We start from the raw sequence: 22,721 nt of genomic DNA on the forward strand, positions 1-22,721 counted from the left end.
ATTCACTAATTGCTACATATGACAGCATGTGTTTTCACATCTAATTAGTCATACTTACAAACCTTTAGCTTGTACTTACGCACTATTCCACGTGTGTCTGGATTAGCAATCATACATTATACACACTGGTAATGTTGAGTGGTACACACCGGACACAAGGGCACATTGTCCTTGACAATCAAGTGTAGAAACATCAGTCGTTGACATGTTTGAGAGTGTTGTTAACAAGATCTTTAATTTTTAACGTAGTTTTTTTCCCCATACATTGTTATTTTCACAATGTATCTTACTTCATATTTTGAACAACTAAAACATGTTGGGTGCCACAGTTTTAGTATTTGTCTGGAGACTCTTGTGTTGCGGACATTGTTCTCATAGCAGTGAATGGTTGGTGGTTGTCATCCGACAACTGTGACGTACAGTCCTTTATTTGGATGTCTTCCTCTGTAGATGTGTAGCAAATTCGTCCTCGGAGTCTTCAGAGTGTGGGTTGGTTTCTGGGTTATGTGCAGGGCGTGTTGTCCCACTGCTACCACCAGCTGTGGCAGTGGATGTGTGTGGGAACACATGTTCAAATTTCACCATGAGAGCATTCAGCATCAGTTGCTGATTTTTAATCACCGTCAGCAACTCAGCATGAAATGCTGTGAGTGTTGACATGTATAGTTCCTGACGTTGGTGCATCTCTCTCATTTGGTTATCAATACTCTGGAGGTGCTGGGCTATATCCCTGGTGGCACTTTGTGTTGGCATTTGCACATGCCTCTGACTCATAATGTTTGAAATGTTTGCCAGCGATTGTGCAATCCCCGGTGTTTGGTTTGAGCTGGCTTGCTCAGGGATGATGTTCACCAACTCTGGATTTAGGCTTTGTAGGATTGCTTGCAGTGTGCCACCCATGCTCAACACACCGACGTGTACCTCATTGAGGAGCTCACGCTGTAGAGAGACAGCAGTTCTTTTAAATTCCCGCTGGGTGTTCTCCCACTCTGTGCTCATGTTTGTGGGTGCAGGATCTGGTGAGGCTGGGGCTGGGGTTTCCTCTTGATCAGCAAGCCCACGGTTGTCAGGCTCTGGAGATGGTGTAGGTGACCGCAGAGTTGCAATAAGGTCCTCAGTTGTGCCATTGTCTATGGAGGGAGGGTTGTCTTCAATGTCGTCCAACAGATTGCTGTCATCCACCTGTTGCGATGTGGAAGCAGCATTATCTGTAAAAGTAAGATGCAAATCTGTTAGTGGTGTTTGCATGTTCTATTGTATAGTTGTTTTGTGAGAGGCATCACATGTGTCTTTTCCAAGGTGATGTTAGTGGCACATTCTAGCGATCTATGTCCTTAGGCACACAGATACTTCATACTCAGAGCCACTTGAATGGACAAAGCACCACTTATTATTACATTAGTCTTGCTGTTAATCGGTATGCATTGATGCTGACCTGTGTACTTACACCACAATGGTAAGGTTGCTATTAGTGGTATCTGACATTTCAGTGAAACACTGCAAGTGTCCATTCGTGTGTGATTCAAGTGTGTTGTCCTCCTTTCAAAAACAAACTAATGAGATGTGTCCCTGCACATTTCTGTAAGATTACGGACCATGGGTGCCATCTACGACACACACCAGTTAGCATGAGTTGTGTTTGTGTCAGCCTATCACCCACTAAGGACACACTGTTCCTCCAGCTCTTACAATACAGTGTGACGTGGCAAGATTTGCTGTTGTCCTCACTAAAGACTGCCAGGAATACTGCTACGGTATCATTAATAATCACAGCATTGGCAAGCAATGAGTGAAGTAGTAAGAAGATTATAGCCAAATGAGAAATATATTCAGAGAGAATTCTTATTGCATCAACTGTGTGTAACTTAGCCTATGAGTCAACCTACAATGTGGGATATGAAGCTAACATTGGTTATAATGCTACATGTATTAGCCTGGGCCCAGTACCTCACAGGGCATCAAATCTCCAAGGAGCCCTGTGAGACGGTGGCCTGATATATGCTGTCCACTAGTTGAAATGTGCACCTTGTACCAGTCCGAAAGACACCTTCGGATGATAGTATGAAGACACCCTTTATTGAAAGCTATCCTAGTGGTAGGTATGGAGAGTAGACTTCATGGGAATTTTAGAAGGACTGTGGAGCAGGATTTATTTACCAGTGTATGATGTCTGGAATGATCACATGGAAGGAATAACGCACCATGTATATCTTTAAGATATATGTCTTTCGGTTGACGCACACCCCTCTAGTCTGTTCATGGGCCTAGAGTTGAAACTACTTAAGTTACAGGATAACAATCATCAGTGATAGCACTAATACACGTTTGGGCCCTAGGGGAGTTCCAAAACATATACCAATACATTGATATTTCAAACACAACTGCACTAGACTCAAGGCCTAGAGCCTGTATAATCTCAGTGACCCCAAGAGACCACCCAACGTAGTGACATATGGGACACATGGGGACTGTATGCAGTGTGAGACCACAACCACAGGTTCACATAATCTGCAATGTGCAATGTCGTGTTTGTAAATTTGAAGATTAGGGGAAGCTTCTAATCAAGTCCGGAACAATGCCTTTTTGAGTTCAGAAATTCTGGGGCTAGCACACACATGGGCACCAGGGTACTTGAGTTTGGCCACCCAGGGAATCAGGGTGCACAGGTGTCTTTTGGTGTTGGCTTGTTTCATCCATTTCAATGTGAGCCAGCAAAGTACTTCATCTGCCGTGAAGAGGAGACATGTCTTGCGAGATCCAAACCTGGTTCTATGATGTAAGGAACCAGAAAGCAGAGTGGACAGAGTGTTGGTCACTTGCCCGTGACCTAGGACAAGATGGAACACTGACCACATATGTGGTGTGCTTCATGTGAGTTGATGTGTGTTTTGACTCTTCATCCGCGATGTCCTTGATGCGTTGCAGATGTCCACAAGCGCAATTCGAGCTGTCCCACGAAGTCTGTTGGTTGCAGCATTTTTGGTGGCGAGAAAGGACCCAACAAGCCTTGGCAACGGCAAGTCAATGGAATTTAGAGGAGGGACTGCAGTGCAGACCTGCAAGATGTGAGGGACTCACCCAGCAAGGGTAAGTCAGGGCACATCTGGAGCAACCAGGAAAGGCCAAGTAGAAGAGGATTTGCCTTTGTGGGCACCTGGTAGCCAACAGGCTAGTGTTTGCAAAGGAGCATCAAGCATGCGCACTTTGAGCTGGCACACGGGTCCCTCGTGGAGTGGAGGCCAGCAATTTTCGGTGCAGGTGGTGCTCAAGGCTGGGGCTACTGGGAGCCCAAAGCACATCTTCGAGGAGGATCAGGAAGTTGCTGTTGCTGCAAAAGGGCATCAGCTTTGCTGTGCACTCAGGGTAGCCTTGGGGAAGTCTGGTAATCCACCTCTGGTGATGTACAGACTTTGGCATCTGGCAGGAGCTTCAGCAAAGCAGACCGTTCATTAGCTTTTTGGGTGCCTGACAAGCTGGGGAGTCACTCCTTGACCCCAAGGGGTATTTCTTCTGTATTCTAGTTGTGATAGAAATTCCAAGGTACAGAAGATATATGGAACCTATTTTCATCAAGGGTAATCTCAAGTCCTAGGGACTAGATTCATATACTTATAGTGGTTTAAGGTTATGGACTCACTGTAATGACCCACCTATGTGTGGTCTTTGAGTGAGGGGTGGTTACACCAATTTCCTTTGTCCTGTTTCATGCAAGTGCAGGGGCAGGTAAACCCTGCAAACGTTTAAAAGTGGCTGTGAGAAGTTGGCCTGGTATATGATGCTCACTAGTTAAAGTGATCACCTTGTACCATGCCAAGCAACCCTTATGGTGTGGTTGTAAGTCAACCTTTTCGGACTAGCTGCCCTAGTGGTAGCGTAGGCTAAGCAGTCTTTGAGGCTAAACTCGTGAAGCGTGTTAAGCCAGCTGTTTTACCAAATGCAACCCCCTTTTATACCAATGAAAGGACACCACACAGATATATATTCAAAATATATATGTATTTATTTCTCAAAGTAACCCCTAGTCTCTTTATGAGCACAGGAGCACAAATCGTCAAACAAGATTATCACAGAATACACAGAAGTTGCACTTTATATGGATAGGCCCTGGTGGCCACTCAAACCATATACTAAAATAGTGGTATAAGTACCACGAACAGAAAAGGGAAAAGGCCTAGGGCCTCTAGAATCGCTGGGCCTACAAGGAGCTAACGTCAGTTAGTGACCAGGAGGTCCACGGGTGGCGTGTGCAGAGCAAATAGTCACACGCGTGCTCCCATAGGTTTCAATGGGTGCGTAAAAAGTACAAAGTTACTGCAAAAGGAATCTTCCGGATGACCTAGGAACTTAAGATTTGGAACACAGGCACTAGAGATGTATTACTACACTTGGGCACAGGTGTGCCAGCTTTACCTCACCCACAGGAAGCGGGTGCATAGGCCTCGAAGTGCGTCGGGTTTCTTCTATCTGTTCCGTGGAGCTTGAAGACAAAGATGCTGCAGGCGGTCGGTCCGGGAGAGATGCAGTGGATCCAAGAGTGGATCGGAGATGTTGAAGACCTGTAAGCAGAGGGGACAGTGTTCACAGTCACTAGCCAGTGACCAGCGTGGCACCAGGTGGGTACCAGGCGATGTCGGGTGCAAACAGGTGATGAGGGGTAGCTTGTCTCCGCAGCCACGTGGTCCCTGAAGGTCGACGACGTCCAGGAGTCGGCTCACGAGCTGTCCCACGCAGGCTCTCGCTGTCGGCGGTGTCGGCGACTTGATCGAAGCAAACAAGCCTTGGCAAAAGCAATTGCAGGAGGATTCGGAAATCAGCTGTTGGTTCTGACCAGCAAGGTCAGAGGGATTGCTCCTTTGGAGGGGAGCAAGGGCCAGTCTGGAGCAACCAGACCAGCGGTGTTTGTCGTAGATTTCGTCGCCAAGATGGCCACTAGCCAGCGGGCCAGCAACCGGTTAGGCGCGTCGAGTGGCAAAATGCAGAAGGGCCCCACGCAGATCGTGGAGATGCTGGAGGGCTCACCTTTGGTGCAGATGCTGCTCGAGGGTTGGGCTTCTCAGGACCCAAAGCACAACTTGGAGGGAGCCTCGGTTGTTGCACTGGTCAGCTTGTCGTAGTCGTTCCAAGATGGCTGGCTCCACGTGTCTCGGTGCCTCCACGGGTCTCCTCTTTTCAGGGACTGTGGATCGGGCGGTGAGAGGTCTGGAGGTCCAGGTCTTGTCAGTCTCTGGGCTCGGGCTCCGGCGGGAGGCGGCGGCAAAGCAGACGGTGATTCGCTGGATGGTGCTTGCGTTAGCAAGGTGGTCACTCCCTGACCACAGGGGAGATTTTCTTCAGTCTTCTGTGCAGCAGAATGTCGAAGTTCCCGTCTTCTTCTTAGTTTCAAGTTGATTCCAGGATGTCTCAAGTCTTAGGACACAGCTCCTACCTTTATTCGGATTCTAGGGGCCGGACTACCTGCTAGGTCCCTCCCTATGGGTGGGACCAGGAAGGGGGGTGGTTACACCCCCAATCCTTTGTCCAGCTCGCCCCAGGCCCGGGACTGGTGTGCCCCAGGACCGGTTTGAACTGGCATATGCCCCGAGGCTCCTTGTGAGCCACAGGCATGTCTGGTTTCTTTCAAGCCCTACCTGACCAATACACAAAATCCTGTCTGGGGTGGTGCATGCACCTCCCCTGGCAGGAAACCCTTTGTCCACACCTCCCAAGCTGGAAGGACTCCCAGCAGCAGGAGGGCAGACTTGTGTCTGTGGTGGCAGCATCCATTTTGTGGAGCTGAGGCTATGTCTGATTTTACCCGGGTTTCAGGCACTGTACATGTCGTGTCCCTCTAGAAGGGTGGAATGCTAACCCCGTCGCCAGAATTGGCGAGGGGTTAGTATTCCAATTCGTATGACACCTTACTCGACATGTTTTGATAAAGCCAAACCAAAGTTAGCATTTAACCGCGAGGTTCATAATGCACTTAAGAGTATATGGTATGACGATATCTGGAAACAGTAGAAGGAAGTTGTTCCGACCACTGCAGACAGGCTCAGCTCATGCCAGAGCACCATCTCACAGGGAACCAAGCACTCTGCCTTCAGGATTGTTAAGGCCTGCCATAGGAGTGACTTATAGGTTACCAGGTGTCCCATTTAAGGTTAGGTATAGGTATACTACACCTAAGTAAGAGGTGATTACACCAACTTACCCCAGCTGAGTGATCAGCCAGTTGTGTCAAATTGTTAGGCCAAGCCTGGGGTGGCATAATACATGCTGCAGCCCTTGGCAGGCCTTGGGTACACCAATGCCCTGGGTACCTAGTGTACACTGGTACAGGGGCTGACAGGGTGATCCAACCAATTGGGTATGTACCTAGGGTACATGGAGTCCATTTTACAGAGAGAGCAGATAGCCTGAGAGCCTGAATGGCAGGATCTCAGGCCAACTAAGTCGAAAAACCAGCTAGACACTAGGCAAAAATTTGGGGGTAACCATAGTCAGATATCCACCTTCCTACACAACCCCCCCCCAAACGAAGGGAGATAAGGCTGACCTTGACCAGGTAAGCCTATATTGCCCAAGTGGCCATATAAGGAGGAACCAGCACTGGCATGGTTACCCCCTGTCTCATGGTCCACTAAGCAATCCCTCACCCTAAGGGTATCAGAGGGTCTCCACCATAGGGAATCTCTACCTGTGGTGTGTCTTGGCAAAGTAAAAGGCTGGTGTTGAGATGGAGTACTGAAGTGAGTGTCCTCAAAGTGAGGCCTCAGCTTCCTCCAATCATCCTCCACCATGGATGCCTTTCTTTCTTTAACTGAGTTGCACTGTGCTCTCAGGGTCAGCCTCTGGCTACCTAAAGCTGGAGGCTGGGTCCCTTTTGTGGGCTTACTGGAGGGACAGGTCAGGTTTGGGGCCCTAAGGTCCCATGTTTGCCTGTGCCCAACAGAATCCCCCTGGGGGAGGTCCCTAACTACCTGTAAAGGAGATCCCTCAGGAATGTTTTTACCCATCACCTGACTAGGGCTACTAGCCAGGCAATCCTCATTCTTTTGATGGGGGGGTTCTTGTGGACAGGGGCCCTCTGGGGGTCCACTGGCCTCCCTGACCTCTGCAGCCCTGGGCTGACTGAGGCAGGGTAGAGAGAGGCAGGCTCCCTGCACCAGACTGGATCCCACCTTGGAAGGGGCCACTGACATCAGAGGCTCTGCCAGGCCAGGCCTGGCTACCTCTGGGGCAGTTCCTTCACAAGGGGTGAGGTCAGATCCCTGAGGAGGCTGACCTTTTCCTAATGTCTGGGGAGAGGGAGACTTTTCTTCCTCCCCACTACTCTCAGTTTGTGTGGAGTGATCCATTGTTTCAGGCTTCACTACACCTATGTCAGTCTGAGTATAGGCTGAGACCATTACAGCCTTGCCAACCTTTTCAGGGGGGCACTCAGTTTGTGTTTGAGCTGTGACTGTCACAGCTCTGCCAGTCCCTACAGGGAAGTCTGTCTGTGCCTGGGCTGTGGCTACCACTGCCCTTCCAACCTTTTCAGGGAGGAAATCTATTTGGACAGGGGTTGTGAATGGCACAACCCCCCTACCCTTTTGTGAAAGGCCTACCATTTTAGAATGGGTGTCTTGTTCAACTCCAGCCCAAGCTGAGAGTTCTAAGTCATTCCCCAGTAAGCAGTCTACAGGCAAGGTTGGGGACACTGCTACCCTTTTAGGGCCAGTGACCCCTCCCCAGCTGAGACATACCTCTGCCATGGGATGACTGTTCTGTTTGCCATCAATGTTAGTCACCTGGTAGGAGAAACCGGGCAAAAGCTGCTCAGAGGGAACTAGCCAATGGGCCACCATTGTGATGCTAGCCCCAGTGTCTCTGTAGGCCTCAGCTTTTGTACCATTGATGTAGGGCTCCTGTCTGTACCTACCCAAAGTGTTGGGACAGGCAGTGAAGTTGGCAAACCCCATGCCACCATCACAGACAAGAGTGGTTGCTGTAGGGGAATTGGCTAAGCCAGGGTCCCCCTGTGTTCCCCAAGTAAACCCACCCAGATTTCTGGGGGCACTCCCACCACCTGGGGGATTACTGCTGACAGTAATAGGTGGTGTGACAGGAGTAATTGGAGGAACAGTTTTGTTTTTAGCCCTTGGGCAACCGCTGTCAGTTTTCCAATGCCCAGGAGTTTTACACTCATGGCAGTAGGGCTTTTTAGCTGTGGTAGAGGAGGGAGCTTGGGACCCACCACCCTGTGTGGAGTTTTGGGGCCCTGAGGAAGGTTTCTCTTTTTCTTTATCCCCACCCTTCTCTTGAGGCTTGGTGGTATCTTTCTTTTGGTCACCACCCTGGTTTTTAGGCCTGATCCTGGTCCTGACCCATTTATCTGCCCTCTTTCCCAATTCTTGGGGAGAGGTCAAATCTGAGTCTACCAGGTGTTGATGGAGAAGCTGGTTTTGACAATTACTTAAAATCTGCTCTCTCATCATCAAATTGTACAATCCTGTATAATCAGACACCTTACTTCCCAGCAACCAACCCTCCAAAGCCTTAGTGGCACATTCCACATATTCAGACCAGTCCTGAGTCTGTGTCTTCTGGGTGTCTCTGAACATTAACCTGTACTGTTCAGTGGTTAAGCCTAACCCATCAACTAGGACACTCTTCAGGACTCTGTAATTTCTGACATCCTCTTCTCTAACAGTGAGGAGTCTATCTCTGCCTCTCCCCTCAAAGGAGAGCCATAAGATTGCTGCCCACTGGTCTTCAGGAACCTGCTGCACTTTGCAGGCTCTCTCAAGAGCAGTCATCCATTTGTGGATGTCATCCCCACTTTTGTAGGGGGGCACAATCTTGGACAGGTTCCTATTGTCAAAGACCCTATCTTTGTCCCTAGGGACATTGCTGCCACCAGTGGGTATAGACCCACTCTCTCTATGCTGCCTAGCCTTGCTCAGTTTTTCTTCCATCAGGGCTACTTCTAGCTCCTGCTTCCTGATCCTCAGCTGGGCTTCCTGCATTCTGGCCTCATGTTCCCTCCTCTGAGGGGTGGTCAGTCTCCTTCTGGAGTGACCTTGAGAGCCTCTAGAGCCATGGGAAGCATTGGAGTCACCTGAGCGATTCCTTTGCCTTCCAAGCCCTGTGTTAAGTCCACTGGGGAGATCCAATGGGGTGAACCCACTGTCAGTCCCCAATAGCCTTAGTTTAGCTGGGCCAAGTATAACACTTGGCACTGGGCTAGTTCTCCCTTCATCCCCACTCACATCTGTATCCCCATCACTTTCTTCCTCTGTGGTAGGCATCCCATCTAAGGGGTGACTATTGGGAAGGGGTACTTCAGTGGCATCTTCAGAAGGGGGGCCTCCTGTTCCTGTCCCTAAGGGGGCTAACTGGGAAGCTTTCTTGAGTGCTCTCTGATTCTCATCATTCTGTAAGAGCTCTCTGAGCTCAGCAGAGTTTGGGTTCTTGGGCTGTTTAAGGCCTCTAAGAGTTGCCAAATGCCTGAGCTCATTCTGATTAAGGGTAGCAAAGCTGGATGGTGCCCTCTGGGGGTCACTCTCAACAGAGATGGGTACAGTGGACCCCTCTGCCCCGGCCATTGCTCTTAAGTGTGGGTGGATGTGTTGCAATCTACCTACACTTGGGTTTACCTACTAAACCTATCTAGTAGTTGTAGTCAGGGTGTGCTACTCCCTTTGCTCTACAACAACTAAGTTCAGTAGAACTTAAGTATATCTAATCTTGTTTTATATGTACCTACAGGTACCTATGTGATCTTTCAATTGGTAACCAAGAGATTACAATGGTAAAACACAGCAAGCTCAAATCCAACCGCTGCTCACCAATGTGAGAAGTTGGCCTGGTATATGATGCTCACTAGTTAAAGTGATCACCTTGTACCATGCCAAGCAACCCTTATGGTGTGGTTGTAAGTCAACCTTTTCGGACTAGCTGCCCTAGTGGTAGCGTAGGCTAAGCAGTCTTTGAGGCTAAACTCGTGAAGCGTGTTAAGCCAGCTGTTTTACCAAATGCAACCCCCTTTTATACCAATGAAAGGACACCACACAGATATATATTCAAAATATATATGTATTTATTTCTCAAAGTAACCCCTAGTCTCTTTATGAGCACAGGAGCACAAATCGTCAAACAAGATTATCACAGAATACACAGAAGTTGCACTTTATATGGATAGGCCCTGGTGGCCACTCAAACCATATACTAAAATAGTGGTATAAGTACCACGAACAGAAAAGGGAAAAGGCCTAGGGCCTCTAGAATCGCTGGGCCTACAAGGAGCTAACGTCAGTTAGTGACCAGGAGGTCCACGGGTGGCGTGTGCAGAGCAAATAGTCACACGCGTGCTCCCATAGGTTTCAATGGGTGCGTAAAAAGTACAAAGTTACTGCAAAAGGAATCTTCCGGATGACCTAGGAACTTAAGATTTGGAACACAGGCACTAGAGATGTATTACTACACTTGGGCACAGGTGTGCCAGCTTTACCTCACCCACAGGAAGCGGGTGCATAGGCCTCGAAGTGCGTCGGGTTTCTTCTATCTGTTCCGTGGAGCTTGAAGACAAAGATGCTGCAGGCGGTCGGTCCGGGAGAGATGCAGTGGATCCAAGAGTGGATCGGAGATGTTGAAGACCTGTAAGCAGAGGGGACAGTGTTCACAGTCACTAGCCAGTGACCAGCGTGGCACCAGGTGGGTACCAGGCGATGTCGGGTGCAAACAGGTGATGAGGGGTAGCTTGTCTCCGCAGCCACGTGGTCCCTGAAGGTCGACGACGTCCAGGAGTCGGCTCACGAGCTGTCCCACGCAGGCTCTCGCTGTCGGCGGTGTCGGCGACTTGATCGAAGCAAACAAGCCTTGGCAAAAGCAATTGCAGGAGGATTCGGAAATCAGCTGTTGGTTCTGACCAGCAAGGTCAGAGGGATTGCTCCTTTGGAGGGGAGCAAGGGCCAGTCTGGAGCAACCAGACCAGCGGTGTTTGTCGTAGATTTCGTCGCCAAGATGGCCACTAGCCAGCGGGCCAGCAACCGGTTAGGCGCGTCGAGTGGCAAAATGCAGAAGGGCCCCACGCAGATCGTGGAGATGCTGGAGGGCTCACCTTTGGTGCAGATGCTGCTCGAGGGTTGGGCTTCTCAGGACCCAAAGCACAACTTGGAGGGAGCCTCGGTTGTTGCACTGGTCAGCTTGTCGTAGTCGTTCCAAGATGGCTGGCTCCACGTGTCTCGGTGCCTCCACGGGTCTCCTCTTTTCAGGGACTGTGGATCGGGCGGTGAGAGGTCTGGAGGTCCAGGTCTTGTCAGTCTCTGGGCTCGGGCTCCGGCGGGAGGCGGCGGCAAAGCAGACGGTGATTCGCTGGATGGTGCTTGCGTTAGCAAGGTGGTCACTCCCTGACCACAGGGGAGATTTTCTTCAGTCTTCTGTGCAGCAGAATGTCGAAGTTCCCGTCTTCTTCTTAGTTTCAAGTTGATTCCAGGATGTCTCAAGTCTTAGGACACAGCTCCTACCTTTATTCGGATTCTAGGGGCCGGACTACCTGCTAGGTCCCTCCCTATGGGTGGGACCAGGAAGGGGGGTGGTTACACCCCCAATCCTTTGTCCAGCTCGCCCCAGGCCCGGGACTGGTGTGCCCCAGGACCGGTTTGAACTGGCATATGCCCCGAGGCTCCTTGTGAGCCACAGGCATGTCTGGTTTCTTTCAAGCCCTACCTGACCAATACACAAAATCCTGTCTGGGGTGGTGCATGCACCTCCCCTGGCAGGAAACCCTTTGTCCACACCTCCCAAGCTGGAAGGACTCCCAGCAGCAGGAGGGCAGACTTGTGTCTGTGGTGGCAGCATCCATTTTGTGGAGCTGAGGCTATGTCTGATTTTACCCGGGTTTCAGGCACTGTACATGTCGTGTCCCTCTAGAAGGGTGGAATGCTAACCCCGTCGCCAGAATTGGCGAGGGGTTAGTATTCCAATTCGTATGACACCTTACTCGACATGTTTTGATAAAGCCAAACCAAAGTTAGCATTTAACCGCGAGGTTCATAATGCACTTAAGAGTATATGGTATGACGATATCTGGAAACAGTAGAAGGAAGTTGTTCCGACCACTGCAGACAGGCTCAGCTCATGCCAGAGCACCATCTCACAGGGAACCAAGCACTCTGCCTTCAGGATTGTTAAGGCCTGCCATAGGAGTGACTTATAGGTTACCAGGTGTCCCATTTAAGGTTAGGTATAGGTATACTACACCTAAGTAAGAGGTGATTACACCAACTTACCCCAGCTGAGTGATCAGCCAGTTGTGTCAAATTGTTAGGCCAAGCCTGGGGTGGCATAATACATGCTGCAGCCCTTGGCAGGCCTTGGGTACACCAATGCCCTGGGTACCTAGTGTACACTGGTACAGGGGCTGACAGGGTGATCCAACCAATTGGGTATGTACCTAGGGTACATGGAGTCCATTTTACAGAGAGAGCAGATAGCCTGAGAGCCTGAATGGCAGGATCTCAGGCCAACTAAGTCGAAAAACCAGCTAGACACTAGGCAAAAATTTGGGGGTAACCATAGTCAGATATCCACCTTCCTACAGTGGCCTATGCACATGGTCAGCAAACGGGCACCCAGACCAGGACTTCAATGCACCAGAGAGTGGTCCCGCTCAGAAACAATACACACCTGCCTGTCTGGGGAGGTGGACATACCTCCCCTCAAAATGAAAGCTATTGTCCAGCCATCCCCTGCAGGACTTTTGGTCAGCAGGAGTAGGCCAGACCCGTGTCTGTGTCTGGGAAATCCTTTTTATGATGCCATGGCTCAGGGAGGTCCTACCAGGTTTAGCCAGTGTGAACATGTCTCTCCCTCTCGAATGGTGGAATGCTACCCCCGCCTACAGAACTTGCGGGGGAGTAGAATTCCAATGCGGTTGACAACACCCAACATGTTTTGAGGCAGACATTCCAAAGTTAGCATTTCACACAAGGTAATAATGCACTTAAGTGTATATGGTATGGCTGTATCACATAACAGCCGTACGGATGTATTTTCAAAAGCTGCATAGGGGCTCAGCTCACGCTTGGGCACCCTCTCACATAACACCAAGCACCCTGCCTTCAGGATTGTCAAGTCCTGCCATAGGAGTGGCATATAGGTTTATATGCGTCGGTCAAATTGTAGTTATATATAGGTAGCCTATACCACAGTAAGGTTGCAAGCACACCCTTAGCCAGGCTGCAGTAGCCTACATGTGTGGCCATTTGGGGATGCTTCCCAGGGGTGGTATAATACATGCTTCAGACATTGTTAGGCCTCTGAGGTACCTATGCCCCAGGTACATAGTATTCCATATAGTGGGGGCGAGAGGAAGCAGCTAGGCATTGGTCCTGATTATCAGGGACACAGCCAGACTAAGGCTTGGGAAACAGTGTGACACCAGCAAAAAGTGGGGGTACTCATGTGAAGCAGATCTTACTCTCCCACACCCCGCCAAATGCCATGCAAATCCAGGAGGCAAGGAAAACTGCTTAAGTCTGAGGATACACAGCGGAAGCGCTTCTCCTTTATGGAGGTGAAGGCGCGAGTGCGCGCATCGGGCCTCCCCTTTGCGCTGCTTTTTCCGGCCAAGCTGAAAGTGGTTCATCAACAGCGGTCTCTCTTCTTCAACACGCCGGACAGTGCATGGGACTGGCTGGACAGAAACTTCCCGGAGGTTCTTCCGGCTAGGAGGTTGGATTCCTCGGCGCCGCGGCCGCAGAGACCCCCACGACGACGGAAAAAGACTATGCTGACACAGAGTACGTCCTCCGGGGCCCCGCCGCAGCAGCAAATCCGGGAGGGCCAACGTGAGGCGCTGTGCTCGGCCTCCTCCTTTCACTCCACCCGACCTGCGATCAGCACTAGCCCCTCCCCAGGAAACTCCACAGACTGTGACACGGATGGCAGTGTAGCGTTGTTCCCATCGGACTCTACTCACCTTAGCAAAGATCCTCTGGAAAGTCTGCCAGGCTGATGATATGGTTATTTGTGTTCTATTGTGTACCTTGCTCTCCGGAGGTGCGCTTGGGAATGTACACCCAGTTACTGCTCATTGAGGACATCTCCTACACACTTCGCCCACCTTAGTGGGGCATTGCATCCTACAGTGTAATCCGGGCAACTATAGATAGTTCCCCCGGCCCACCCTGTCTTGGGCGCTTCCACGGGTGATACACTTTACTGCTACCCCAGTGTGTCCTTCACCAACTCCCCTATTAGGCGATAGCACTGGTTTAGAATCTGTAGTCATGTTTTGTTTACAGTTTGGTCGGACGTGGTTGGGGCGTCTGACCCAGTATTGGATAAAAATGTTTTTGTTTACATGGTTGCCACACAGTCTGCAAGAAGGGGGAATGGGGTGCGGGGGTGGGGGGTGGGGAGGTGATTGGGGGAGGGGGTGGTGTCTCCTGCCACAATGACGGTTCCTAAGTCCTATGTTTTGATATCCTGGAATGTGCGGGGTATGGGCTCCATTCAAAAACGCCACGGAATAGTTGCCCAGACTCACCTGATACATACCAAATCCCTGAAACTGCAAAAACGTTGGCAAGGCAAATTCTATGGCACTTCCTACTCCACCTTTTCTAGAGGCGCTGCGGTGTGGATCCGCGCTGGGGTCCCCTTTGCCTTAGTAGAAAGCCGGATTGACGATCAGGGTAGATATGTGTTGCTGCGGGGCCTGTTGGATGGATCGCCTGTGGTGCTGTGCTCCTTGTATGCCCCTAATGTGGATAATGCGGAATTCCTTTCCCGGGTCTCCGTGGCCTTGTCTGACTGGAGTGATTGCCCATGGTTGCTTGGAGGTGATTTGAATGCTGTATTTGATGTAGAGCAGGATCGATCACATCCTCCCTTGGCTGGTACGGCTGTACGTGCTCGGGCTGCGGCTCTGGGTCAGTGGGCACAGTGTTGGGATCTATTAGATCTTTGGAGATTGCAACACCCGGCGGCTAAGGAGTATTCCTTTTATTCTTTTCCTCATCAGTTGCATACACGCCTGGATTACTTTTTGGGCTCACCAACATTGACCTCGGCGGTTTCCCATTGCACTTATTTGGGAAACACCTTATCTGATCACAACCCCATTGAACTGTGCCTTGGCTGGGGCCGGTCCCCAGGACCAATACCGACTTGGAGGATGCAGCCCCTCCAGTTGGAGGACCAGGTCTTCCGAGACACTTTGCAAATGGCAATCACCTCATATTTGACTATTAACGAAGGTACCACATCAACACGCTCCCTGGAATGGGAAGCCTTTAAAGTGTCAATACGGGGGGTGTCCCTGGGGTCCCTGGTGGGGGCCCGTAGAGAGGTGGTTCGGGATCTGACCCAATTGGAGGCGGCGTTTCAGGGCCAGGAGGCCGAGGCCCAGCGAGACGCGCAGGCTGAGGCATCCTTGCAGGAAGCCAGAGTGAAATACGCGGAAACTTTAGAACGGCTTCGATTATTAGACTACAGGGCGTACACGCAGCGCACTCACTCCGAGGCTGACAGGGCTGGCCGATTGTTGGCTCGACTAATTGCCCCCGCTGACCTGCCCGACTCCCATCCTGGCCATTAATACCGGACGTCAAGGGCAAGTCCACACTCAACTGGGGATGAACTCGGCGTTCCGGACTCATTATGAGACACTCTATGGGGCGCACCCACCGTCAGTCACGGAGGTGGTAGCTGAGTTTCTGTCGCAGACGGGCTTGCCGGTGTTCTCAGAGGTAGAGATCCGACACTTAAAAGCCCCAATTACTCCAGCCGAGATTAGAGTGGCTCTCAAGTCGCTTGCCCTGGGTAAGACCCCAGGCTCTGATGGGTTACCCGTCGAATTTTACAACACCTTTTCTTCCCTATTGATCCCGAAACTACACCAACTCTATATGTCATCACTCGCAGAGGGTCGGTTGCCCCCTACTACTCGTGAGGCGATCGTCACATCCCTCCTCAAGCCGGAGAAGGATCCCTTAGATATGTCGTCCTATGGGCCCTTGTCACTTCTCAACACGGAATATAAAATTCTTAGTAAACTTCTTGCTAATCGCTTACTCCCACTCCTTTCGCGACTGATCCACACGGACCAATGTGGATTTGTCCCACGCCGGAGTACATCACTGAATCTCAGGCGTTTTCATGCCATCTTGCACGCCTCGGACATCAGCCGGTCTTATATGTTGGAAGTATTGAAGAAAATGGGTGCTCCCCCAGAACTGTGCGCCTGGATCCAGTTGCTTTACAACGCCCCCACGGCCAGGGCGAAAACAGGCTCGATTACATCTGCAGCCTACCCAATCTTCAGAGGAACACGCCAGGGTTGGCCATTATTGCCTATATTGTTCGTCTTGCCACTTGAACCGTTAGCCCAAACCCTCCAGCGGCATCCTGTTGGAGGGTGTCTTGCACTTGGTCTCGCTGTACGCAGACGATATGCTATTGTTCTTCCGGGATCTCCACGCTGACATGGGTGAGGTGGCGGACCTCTTTCTCCGCTGCGGAGCGATCTCCGGGTTAGGCCTCAATGCCTCCAAGTCTGTAGCCTATTCTTTCAGTGGCAGGCTTGAGGCGCCGGTGCTCCGTTTCAGGCCCCTGGCCTTCAGGGTGGCGTCGGTCACCTTTAGGTACTTGGGGATTAATATCTTTCGTTCCGTGCCAGATGTCATTGCAGGTAATCTGGTGCACACCATCTCATCCATACGCTCCCAAATTGCATTCTGGAACACACTGCCCCTCACTATAGCAGGGCAGGTAACGATCTCCAAGATGGTGATGTTGCCTCGCCTACTTTACGACTTCGTCAGTGTCCCGGTAGCATATCCCGCTTGGATCTTTCGTGAACTAGACACACTGCTGATCTCGCTGATCTGGGGGACGGGGAGACGTAGGCTTGCGTTGGCGAAGTTCCGGTTATCGACTGGAGCTGGCGGGATGGCTGCACCCGATTTTAGGGCATACTGCATCGCTGACTAGCTGCAGTGGGTGGCCTACTGGCTGGGTGGGAAAAATCAGTTTGAAATTGGCTACACCCCGACCCAACTGGCACGTGGTGCCCTGCAGTCGTTGCTGTGCCCTGGCGCTCCTCAACCAGTGGACCCACCAGCCCTGCCAAAGATAGCGATCCATTACTGGACAAAAGCATGTAAATATGCCAATACCCAAATTCCATACTCCCCAAATATGCCACTGTGCGGCCTCCCCACGAGACGAGGAGTTTTGCGTGCCGGGCAAGTACGTGCAGGGACGCAGCAAGGGGTGGAAACTATAGGGGCCTTTTTCCATGAGGGCAACTTGATGCCTCACGAAGAGTTTGTGAGGGTTAACGGGGTACCCGACGCCCAGTTTCTGCTCCATGCTGCGATCGCTCGGTATATTCAAACACACTGGCGGACGACACCGGCGGAACCCTCCACATTTCACCTTCTGCGTTCCCTCCACAGAATGGGCCATGGTCGATTCTTGGTCAAATGGCTTTATCGGGGCCTCCGGGAGCACACTCAGGTCTCTGTGTCCGCTCTCCGGACACGGTGGGAGACAGATTTATCACGGACATTTAGTGATAAAGAGTGGGTTTATATCTTGGAGTACCCTAAAACAAGTATCCCGCAACTGCAGATTGAAAAATATTCAACTATTTGTCCTTCACAGGGCGTACCTTACTCCCCATACTCTGGGCAAGATGTAAAAACACGGCGGATGTCACCTGCCCCCGCTGCTTGGCGCCGGACGCCGACCTGGTACACATGCTGTGGGTTTGCCCGATGTTGCGTGGATACTAGGGTAGGATAACGCACATCTTGAGCACGATTACTGAGCGCCCCTCCTGGGACACGGCAGGGGCTTGTTTATTGGGTCTTTTACCGCTCCCCTTGAAGGCAAAGCTGCTGCGCCGCTTGGTCAACCTGGCATTAATGCTGGGAAAGCACCTGATGACACAGCGGTGGAAATCCCGCACGCCGCCACGTGTTGAGACTTGGGGTGATGAGGTGTTAAGATGGGCGGTAGCGGAGCGTGAGACGCTGTATCGTGAGGAGAGTCGGGGGCTGCGTAAGCGGCCTATCTCCCTGGAATGGGCGCACCTGACTGAATCATTCTGAAACGAGATGGAGGAAGAGGAGGGGGGGTGTGGGGTCTGCCCCCCCGGAATCCCCCCGCATAAGCGGTGGTGCTCGTTGACGGAAATGGGTCATTGGGAGCGAGAGTGTGTGCCTGACTCCGGATTATGAGCGGTGTGGTGATTCGTGTGGTCGGGTTCCCCCTAGCGTGATACATGGACTGGCCTCCTTCCTTCATCATCCGTTGGTTTGGGGTAGGTTTGCCCTCTGCTTTGGCTCGCCATCCCTTGTTTCTTTCCCCCCACCCCCCTCCCCCCCCCCGGGAGGAAGCTCCGAGTCCCCCCAGACTGAGACTGCTTACTTTGTGGCATGGTTGGGTATGGAGGGTGGGTTCCGGGTGGGATTGGGGGTTGTGGGACAGTTGAGCGGACACCGCTCCTCCGGTAAACAATGGTTCGAAGGCTAGGTCTGTGGAGCACAACACTGGGATGGTGACCTTCCTAGCGGTCTTGGGACATTATAGCGATATATTGTGTACAACAGCACAATTTGACTGGATGCTGCACAAAGTCTGAACTGTATCCTGTGTTCCCAGAATAATTAAATGTTCATTGTGATGTGTAGTATGATATACCTGCAAATGGAAATCCCAATAAAGTTTGTTTAAAACATTAACAAACAAAGAAAGTCTGGGGATACACCACGGATTACATGCAGTTGGATGGGCACAACCAGTGTGCATCACATCTAATTGGGCAATCCTACTACACAATGGCATACAAACCCATGTAGGCAACAATGGGTTCATGGCTCATGGTGCCATTGCTGGCCTGCTATTAGTGAGTTAACCTGGGATACGGAGGTGCTGTCTATTTGCTGGGCTCTGTTGTTGGTAATTGAGGCATTGGTGATCACCTGTACCTGTTGTTGGAGCCAGCATGGTTGCATGGAGGCATGCTGCAGACTTGTGTGTGAAGACACCCTGTCCCCCCATGTATTTGTAAATGTTACCTGTTCTCAGGGGTAACTACCAATGGTGTGACACATTGCCTACCATGCCCCTACAGTGCACTGAGCTACACAAGGTATATTGCCAATGGTGTTCAACGCATATCTGCACCCTGGGCCACAGGATGGGTCAATGTCCCGACGCTGTGGAGGGTATTGACCCAGAGCTGAATCTAACGTATGAAGCATTGGCACTCAAGTTACACACATGAGGGATGCCTGTAGCATCCCCGTCATCGTGTCCTTGGCCAGCTGTCTTTGCAGGGAATGCTCGACCCAGGCATGGGTAAGTCCACCTAGCAGAGGATCCTGCTGGCTGATTCACCGACATTATCAATGTGCATCAGGTATCACCACTGTGTGGATGTCCAAGTGAGTGCAGGGTGTGATGTGTAGTGTAGGATGGCCATGATATGGTAGTGTGCAGGGGTAATGCCTGTGGGTGCAGGACACCCAATGGGGGAATATCCTTTATGGATCTTGAGATTTAGGTCCATGATTTTGAGCGGTGCTAAACAGTGAAGCTTATACCATGATGGTCAAATATCTATGTACTGTTGCTACATTTCCTTTCTGTGTGTGAGGGAGATTGGGTCTGCTTGAATCAGAGTTAGGCCCATGACTCAGTAGTATGCCTAATGAGGTGCACAATGTCTGGTCATTTGTCCTCTCAGTCTGGCACACACATTCATGTGCACTTCCATGTTCACAATGCAGACAGCATTACAGCGTGCATTAAGTACATGGCCACCCATCAAGCCCCTGTCAGAACGCAGTGTCCCTGCGCGCATGAGCAATCACAAGACCACATTGCAGCACTGTGATTGACTTAGGTGAGGGAGCATGGCTGGTTCCTGTCCCTTGAGGCAGACTCATAGTCCCAGGTGCACAGTTTACACATGCCCAGGCATTGTTACACATTTTAATTTGTAATGTGATGTAAGGCCCACACTTCCAACCACCCCCACATCCATGCCCCCTCCAGTGTATTTTCAACATTATTTCTCCAGCCAGCTGTCCAGTGCCCCCTACATAATTTCTCACTGCCAGATGCAGCTCTGTGCATCATGCAGACCTGTTGTGGACTAACCGAAGATGTCTTTTGTTGCATGGCATGCTATTCAATTTCTTACAGTTATGATGCATACCAATGGGTCTCATGTTACAACAGTGTGGTGAGAGCTGGCTAGGATAGTGTTGTGAATTACAGTAACTACTGAAGTGATTGCAACCCTCAAAGGGACACTTGTTACACATAACGCAAGATAACTGAGATCCATCTCAGACCCACCCCACTAACAGTTGATAGCAGATTTGGTGCATACAATACACTATTGTTATTCATTGCCCCCGACAGACACAATTTTATCATGAATTGCCCCCATATGTCACCCAGTTGTATATTTTTGACCACAAAGAATGCAATTTTTACAAATAATTTCTTGCCCCCAAGTGGCACCCTATGTTCATTTTCTGTCCACCATAGCCCCCTATTTTAAAATAGACCCCACACTCAACACACAGATAGCAATGTTTGACCCCAGTAAACACACGATTTAAATTTTACTGGCCAGTAAAGGCATCCTGTTTAGCTTTTGACCACACAGAGAAGCGACTATTGTCCCTTTTTTCTCTCAACATGAATCCCGATATAGATGATTCTTTCTCAAGAATACTATGCTTACATTGCTATGTCAGGAAGCAAAATATGTACCTAGGCTTTGATGGATGGAACTCCATTCGTTGCATCACAATGCACTGATTTAACATGTCATGTGAAGGCAACTGGAGGCCTGTGGTTACTTGGAATTGACATTCAAATGGGATGACTGTGTTGTAATGTACATCTAGCATGAGGGAGGGAAGCTATGGCTAAAATCATATGCAGTCATTTGCCCCAGGACCACACACACCAGCTCAGACAATTCCTCGTCTACACTCCTCTGCGGAAACACAGGCACCCACCTCGACATCCACCCTGTACGCAACCACACCTGCCATCTTGCATTACAGTATGCTTATCTTGCCCCCTGCACAAGTGTAATCTCAGGACGGACCTTGTTACACATCAGGACACCAGTGCCTTGTGCCACCCAGCAAAACAACACTACACACAACCAGATCACATACATCCTCCAAATACTGCTGGCAGTACACATGCCCACTACAGAGATGTCACCCAACCTTGCTGTTGACTCTTCATATGTCACCTGCTTGACATACACATACACCAACCTTCATTCTGGACCTGTAATCACCATCAACATCATTGACAGCTACTTCATTCCCTCCAAGGTCCACCACGTCCATCAAGGATGAGGCATTGCCATATCCTACAAGGAAGGTGAACACTAACGATGGACATACACTTAAATGACCCAGCATTAACCATGGTACTACTCTAATTAACACGGCCAGACCCAGCAAGGCAACATCCACATTGCCCCCTTCATTTGCAGGCCACCCGGGACATGTACACCCTTTCAACAATGCCATTGTAGACGTCATTGAACACCAGGCTCACCCCCCCTTTCCTACTTCAGGGACTCTGGTTACACATGCACAACACCCGTGACCAGGACACCATTGGCTACTTGGTGAAATATCTGGCATCAGACTGAGTGAGCTATTGCCAACACCAAGCCACATTGCTGGAGACGTTGACTGGCACATCTCCTACACAGTAGACAGATTAAACTTCAGCCACACCACCATATTGACATGGACCAACCCTCATTGTGTGTGTTACTTGTTCACCATGCCCACCATACAGCACCACCATCATTGATACACATCCCAAAGGTGTTATGGACATCTAATCGGTTATCATGGAGTCCGTGGGCCACAGCACTACGCCTACACTTACACTGTATGACCCCGCTGCACACGTCCTCCACCCACTGTTCGAAACCTGCCCACACCTCCTGGCACACCTCAAGGCCATACTGGCAAGATGTAGCACCTGTTTGCACCTTATTGGCTACATTACGCAAGTATGAATATGCATGACCTTGTGCACATCTTTTATGTACTCCTTGCACTGCAAGATCTTCACTTTTGATATTCTGAAAGGTGAGGTACCAGTGGTGCAAGTCCCTACATAAATGATGTCCATTATGTCTGCTCAATCAGAAATGTACATGGTGGTGATTTTCTTACTTTTAAAATGTGTGATTGACATATGTGTCGGACTTACATTGTGGAGTTTTGTAATTGTGGAGTAATATGTGGTCAACAATATGCACACGTCAGACTACGTCAGGGTGAAATTTCTAGCTGCTGTGCCCAACATGACCCCTTCATGACATTTGTGCATTTTTTGTTACTTACCAGTTGTCTGCTGTTCTGTGTCTCTTGCGGCACTGTCCTGTCCAGAGATTCCGCTCACTATCTCCTCTGGGATGACTCGTGCCACCTGCTCCTCCAAGTCATCAAGTGCCTCCTGATGTGCTGGGCTGCCTCCTCCAGTTTGTAGTGCGGCCTTGCGGTTTGCAGCAAGTTTTTCTTTGGTGCGCCGCTTGTAGTCATGCCACCTTTTTTTGCAGTCCACCACGGTCCGCTTTGCCTGGGCCACACAGTTGATTTTTGTGACTATTCGCTGCCAGATTGCCTCTTTTTTTTAAATGGGCAGCTTGGAGTTGACAAACAGCTGGTGCTGGTTGTTGGTGA

The 22,721-nt window shown here is 50.4% G+C and overlaps 1 protein-coding gene across 1 annotated transcript in view; it reads right to left on the reverse strand.

Moving 5' to 3' along the window:
- Positions 1–216: 216 nt before the first annotated feature.
- LOC146871608 (uncharacterized) overlaps positions 217–22,721 on the reverse strand; it is a 215,031-nt gene continuing 192,526 nt past the window's right edge. Inside the window, exon 2 of the mRNA XM_085599763.1 lies at positions 217–1,208. Within this exon, the coding sequence (XP_085455889.1) occupies positions 427–1,208 (782 nt within the window). The 3' untranslated portion in view covers positions 217–426. The remainder of the gene's footprint in view (positions 1,209–22,721) is intronic.

The sequence above is a fragment of the Triturus cristatus genome, chromosome 1_1 (assembly GCF_964204655.1).
Source record: "Triturus cristatus chromosome 1_1, aTriCri1.1, whole genome shotgun sequence".
Taxonomy (NCBI): domain Eukaryota; kingdom Metazoa; phylum Chordata; class Amphibia; order Caudata; family Salamandridae; genus Triturus; species Triturus cristatus.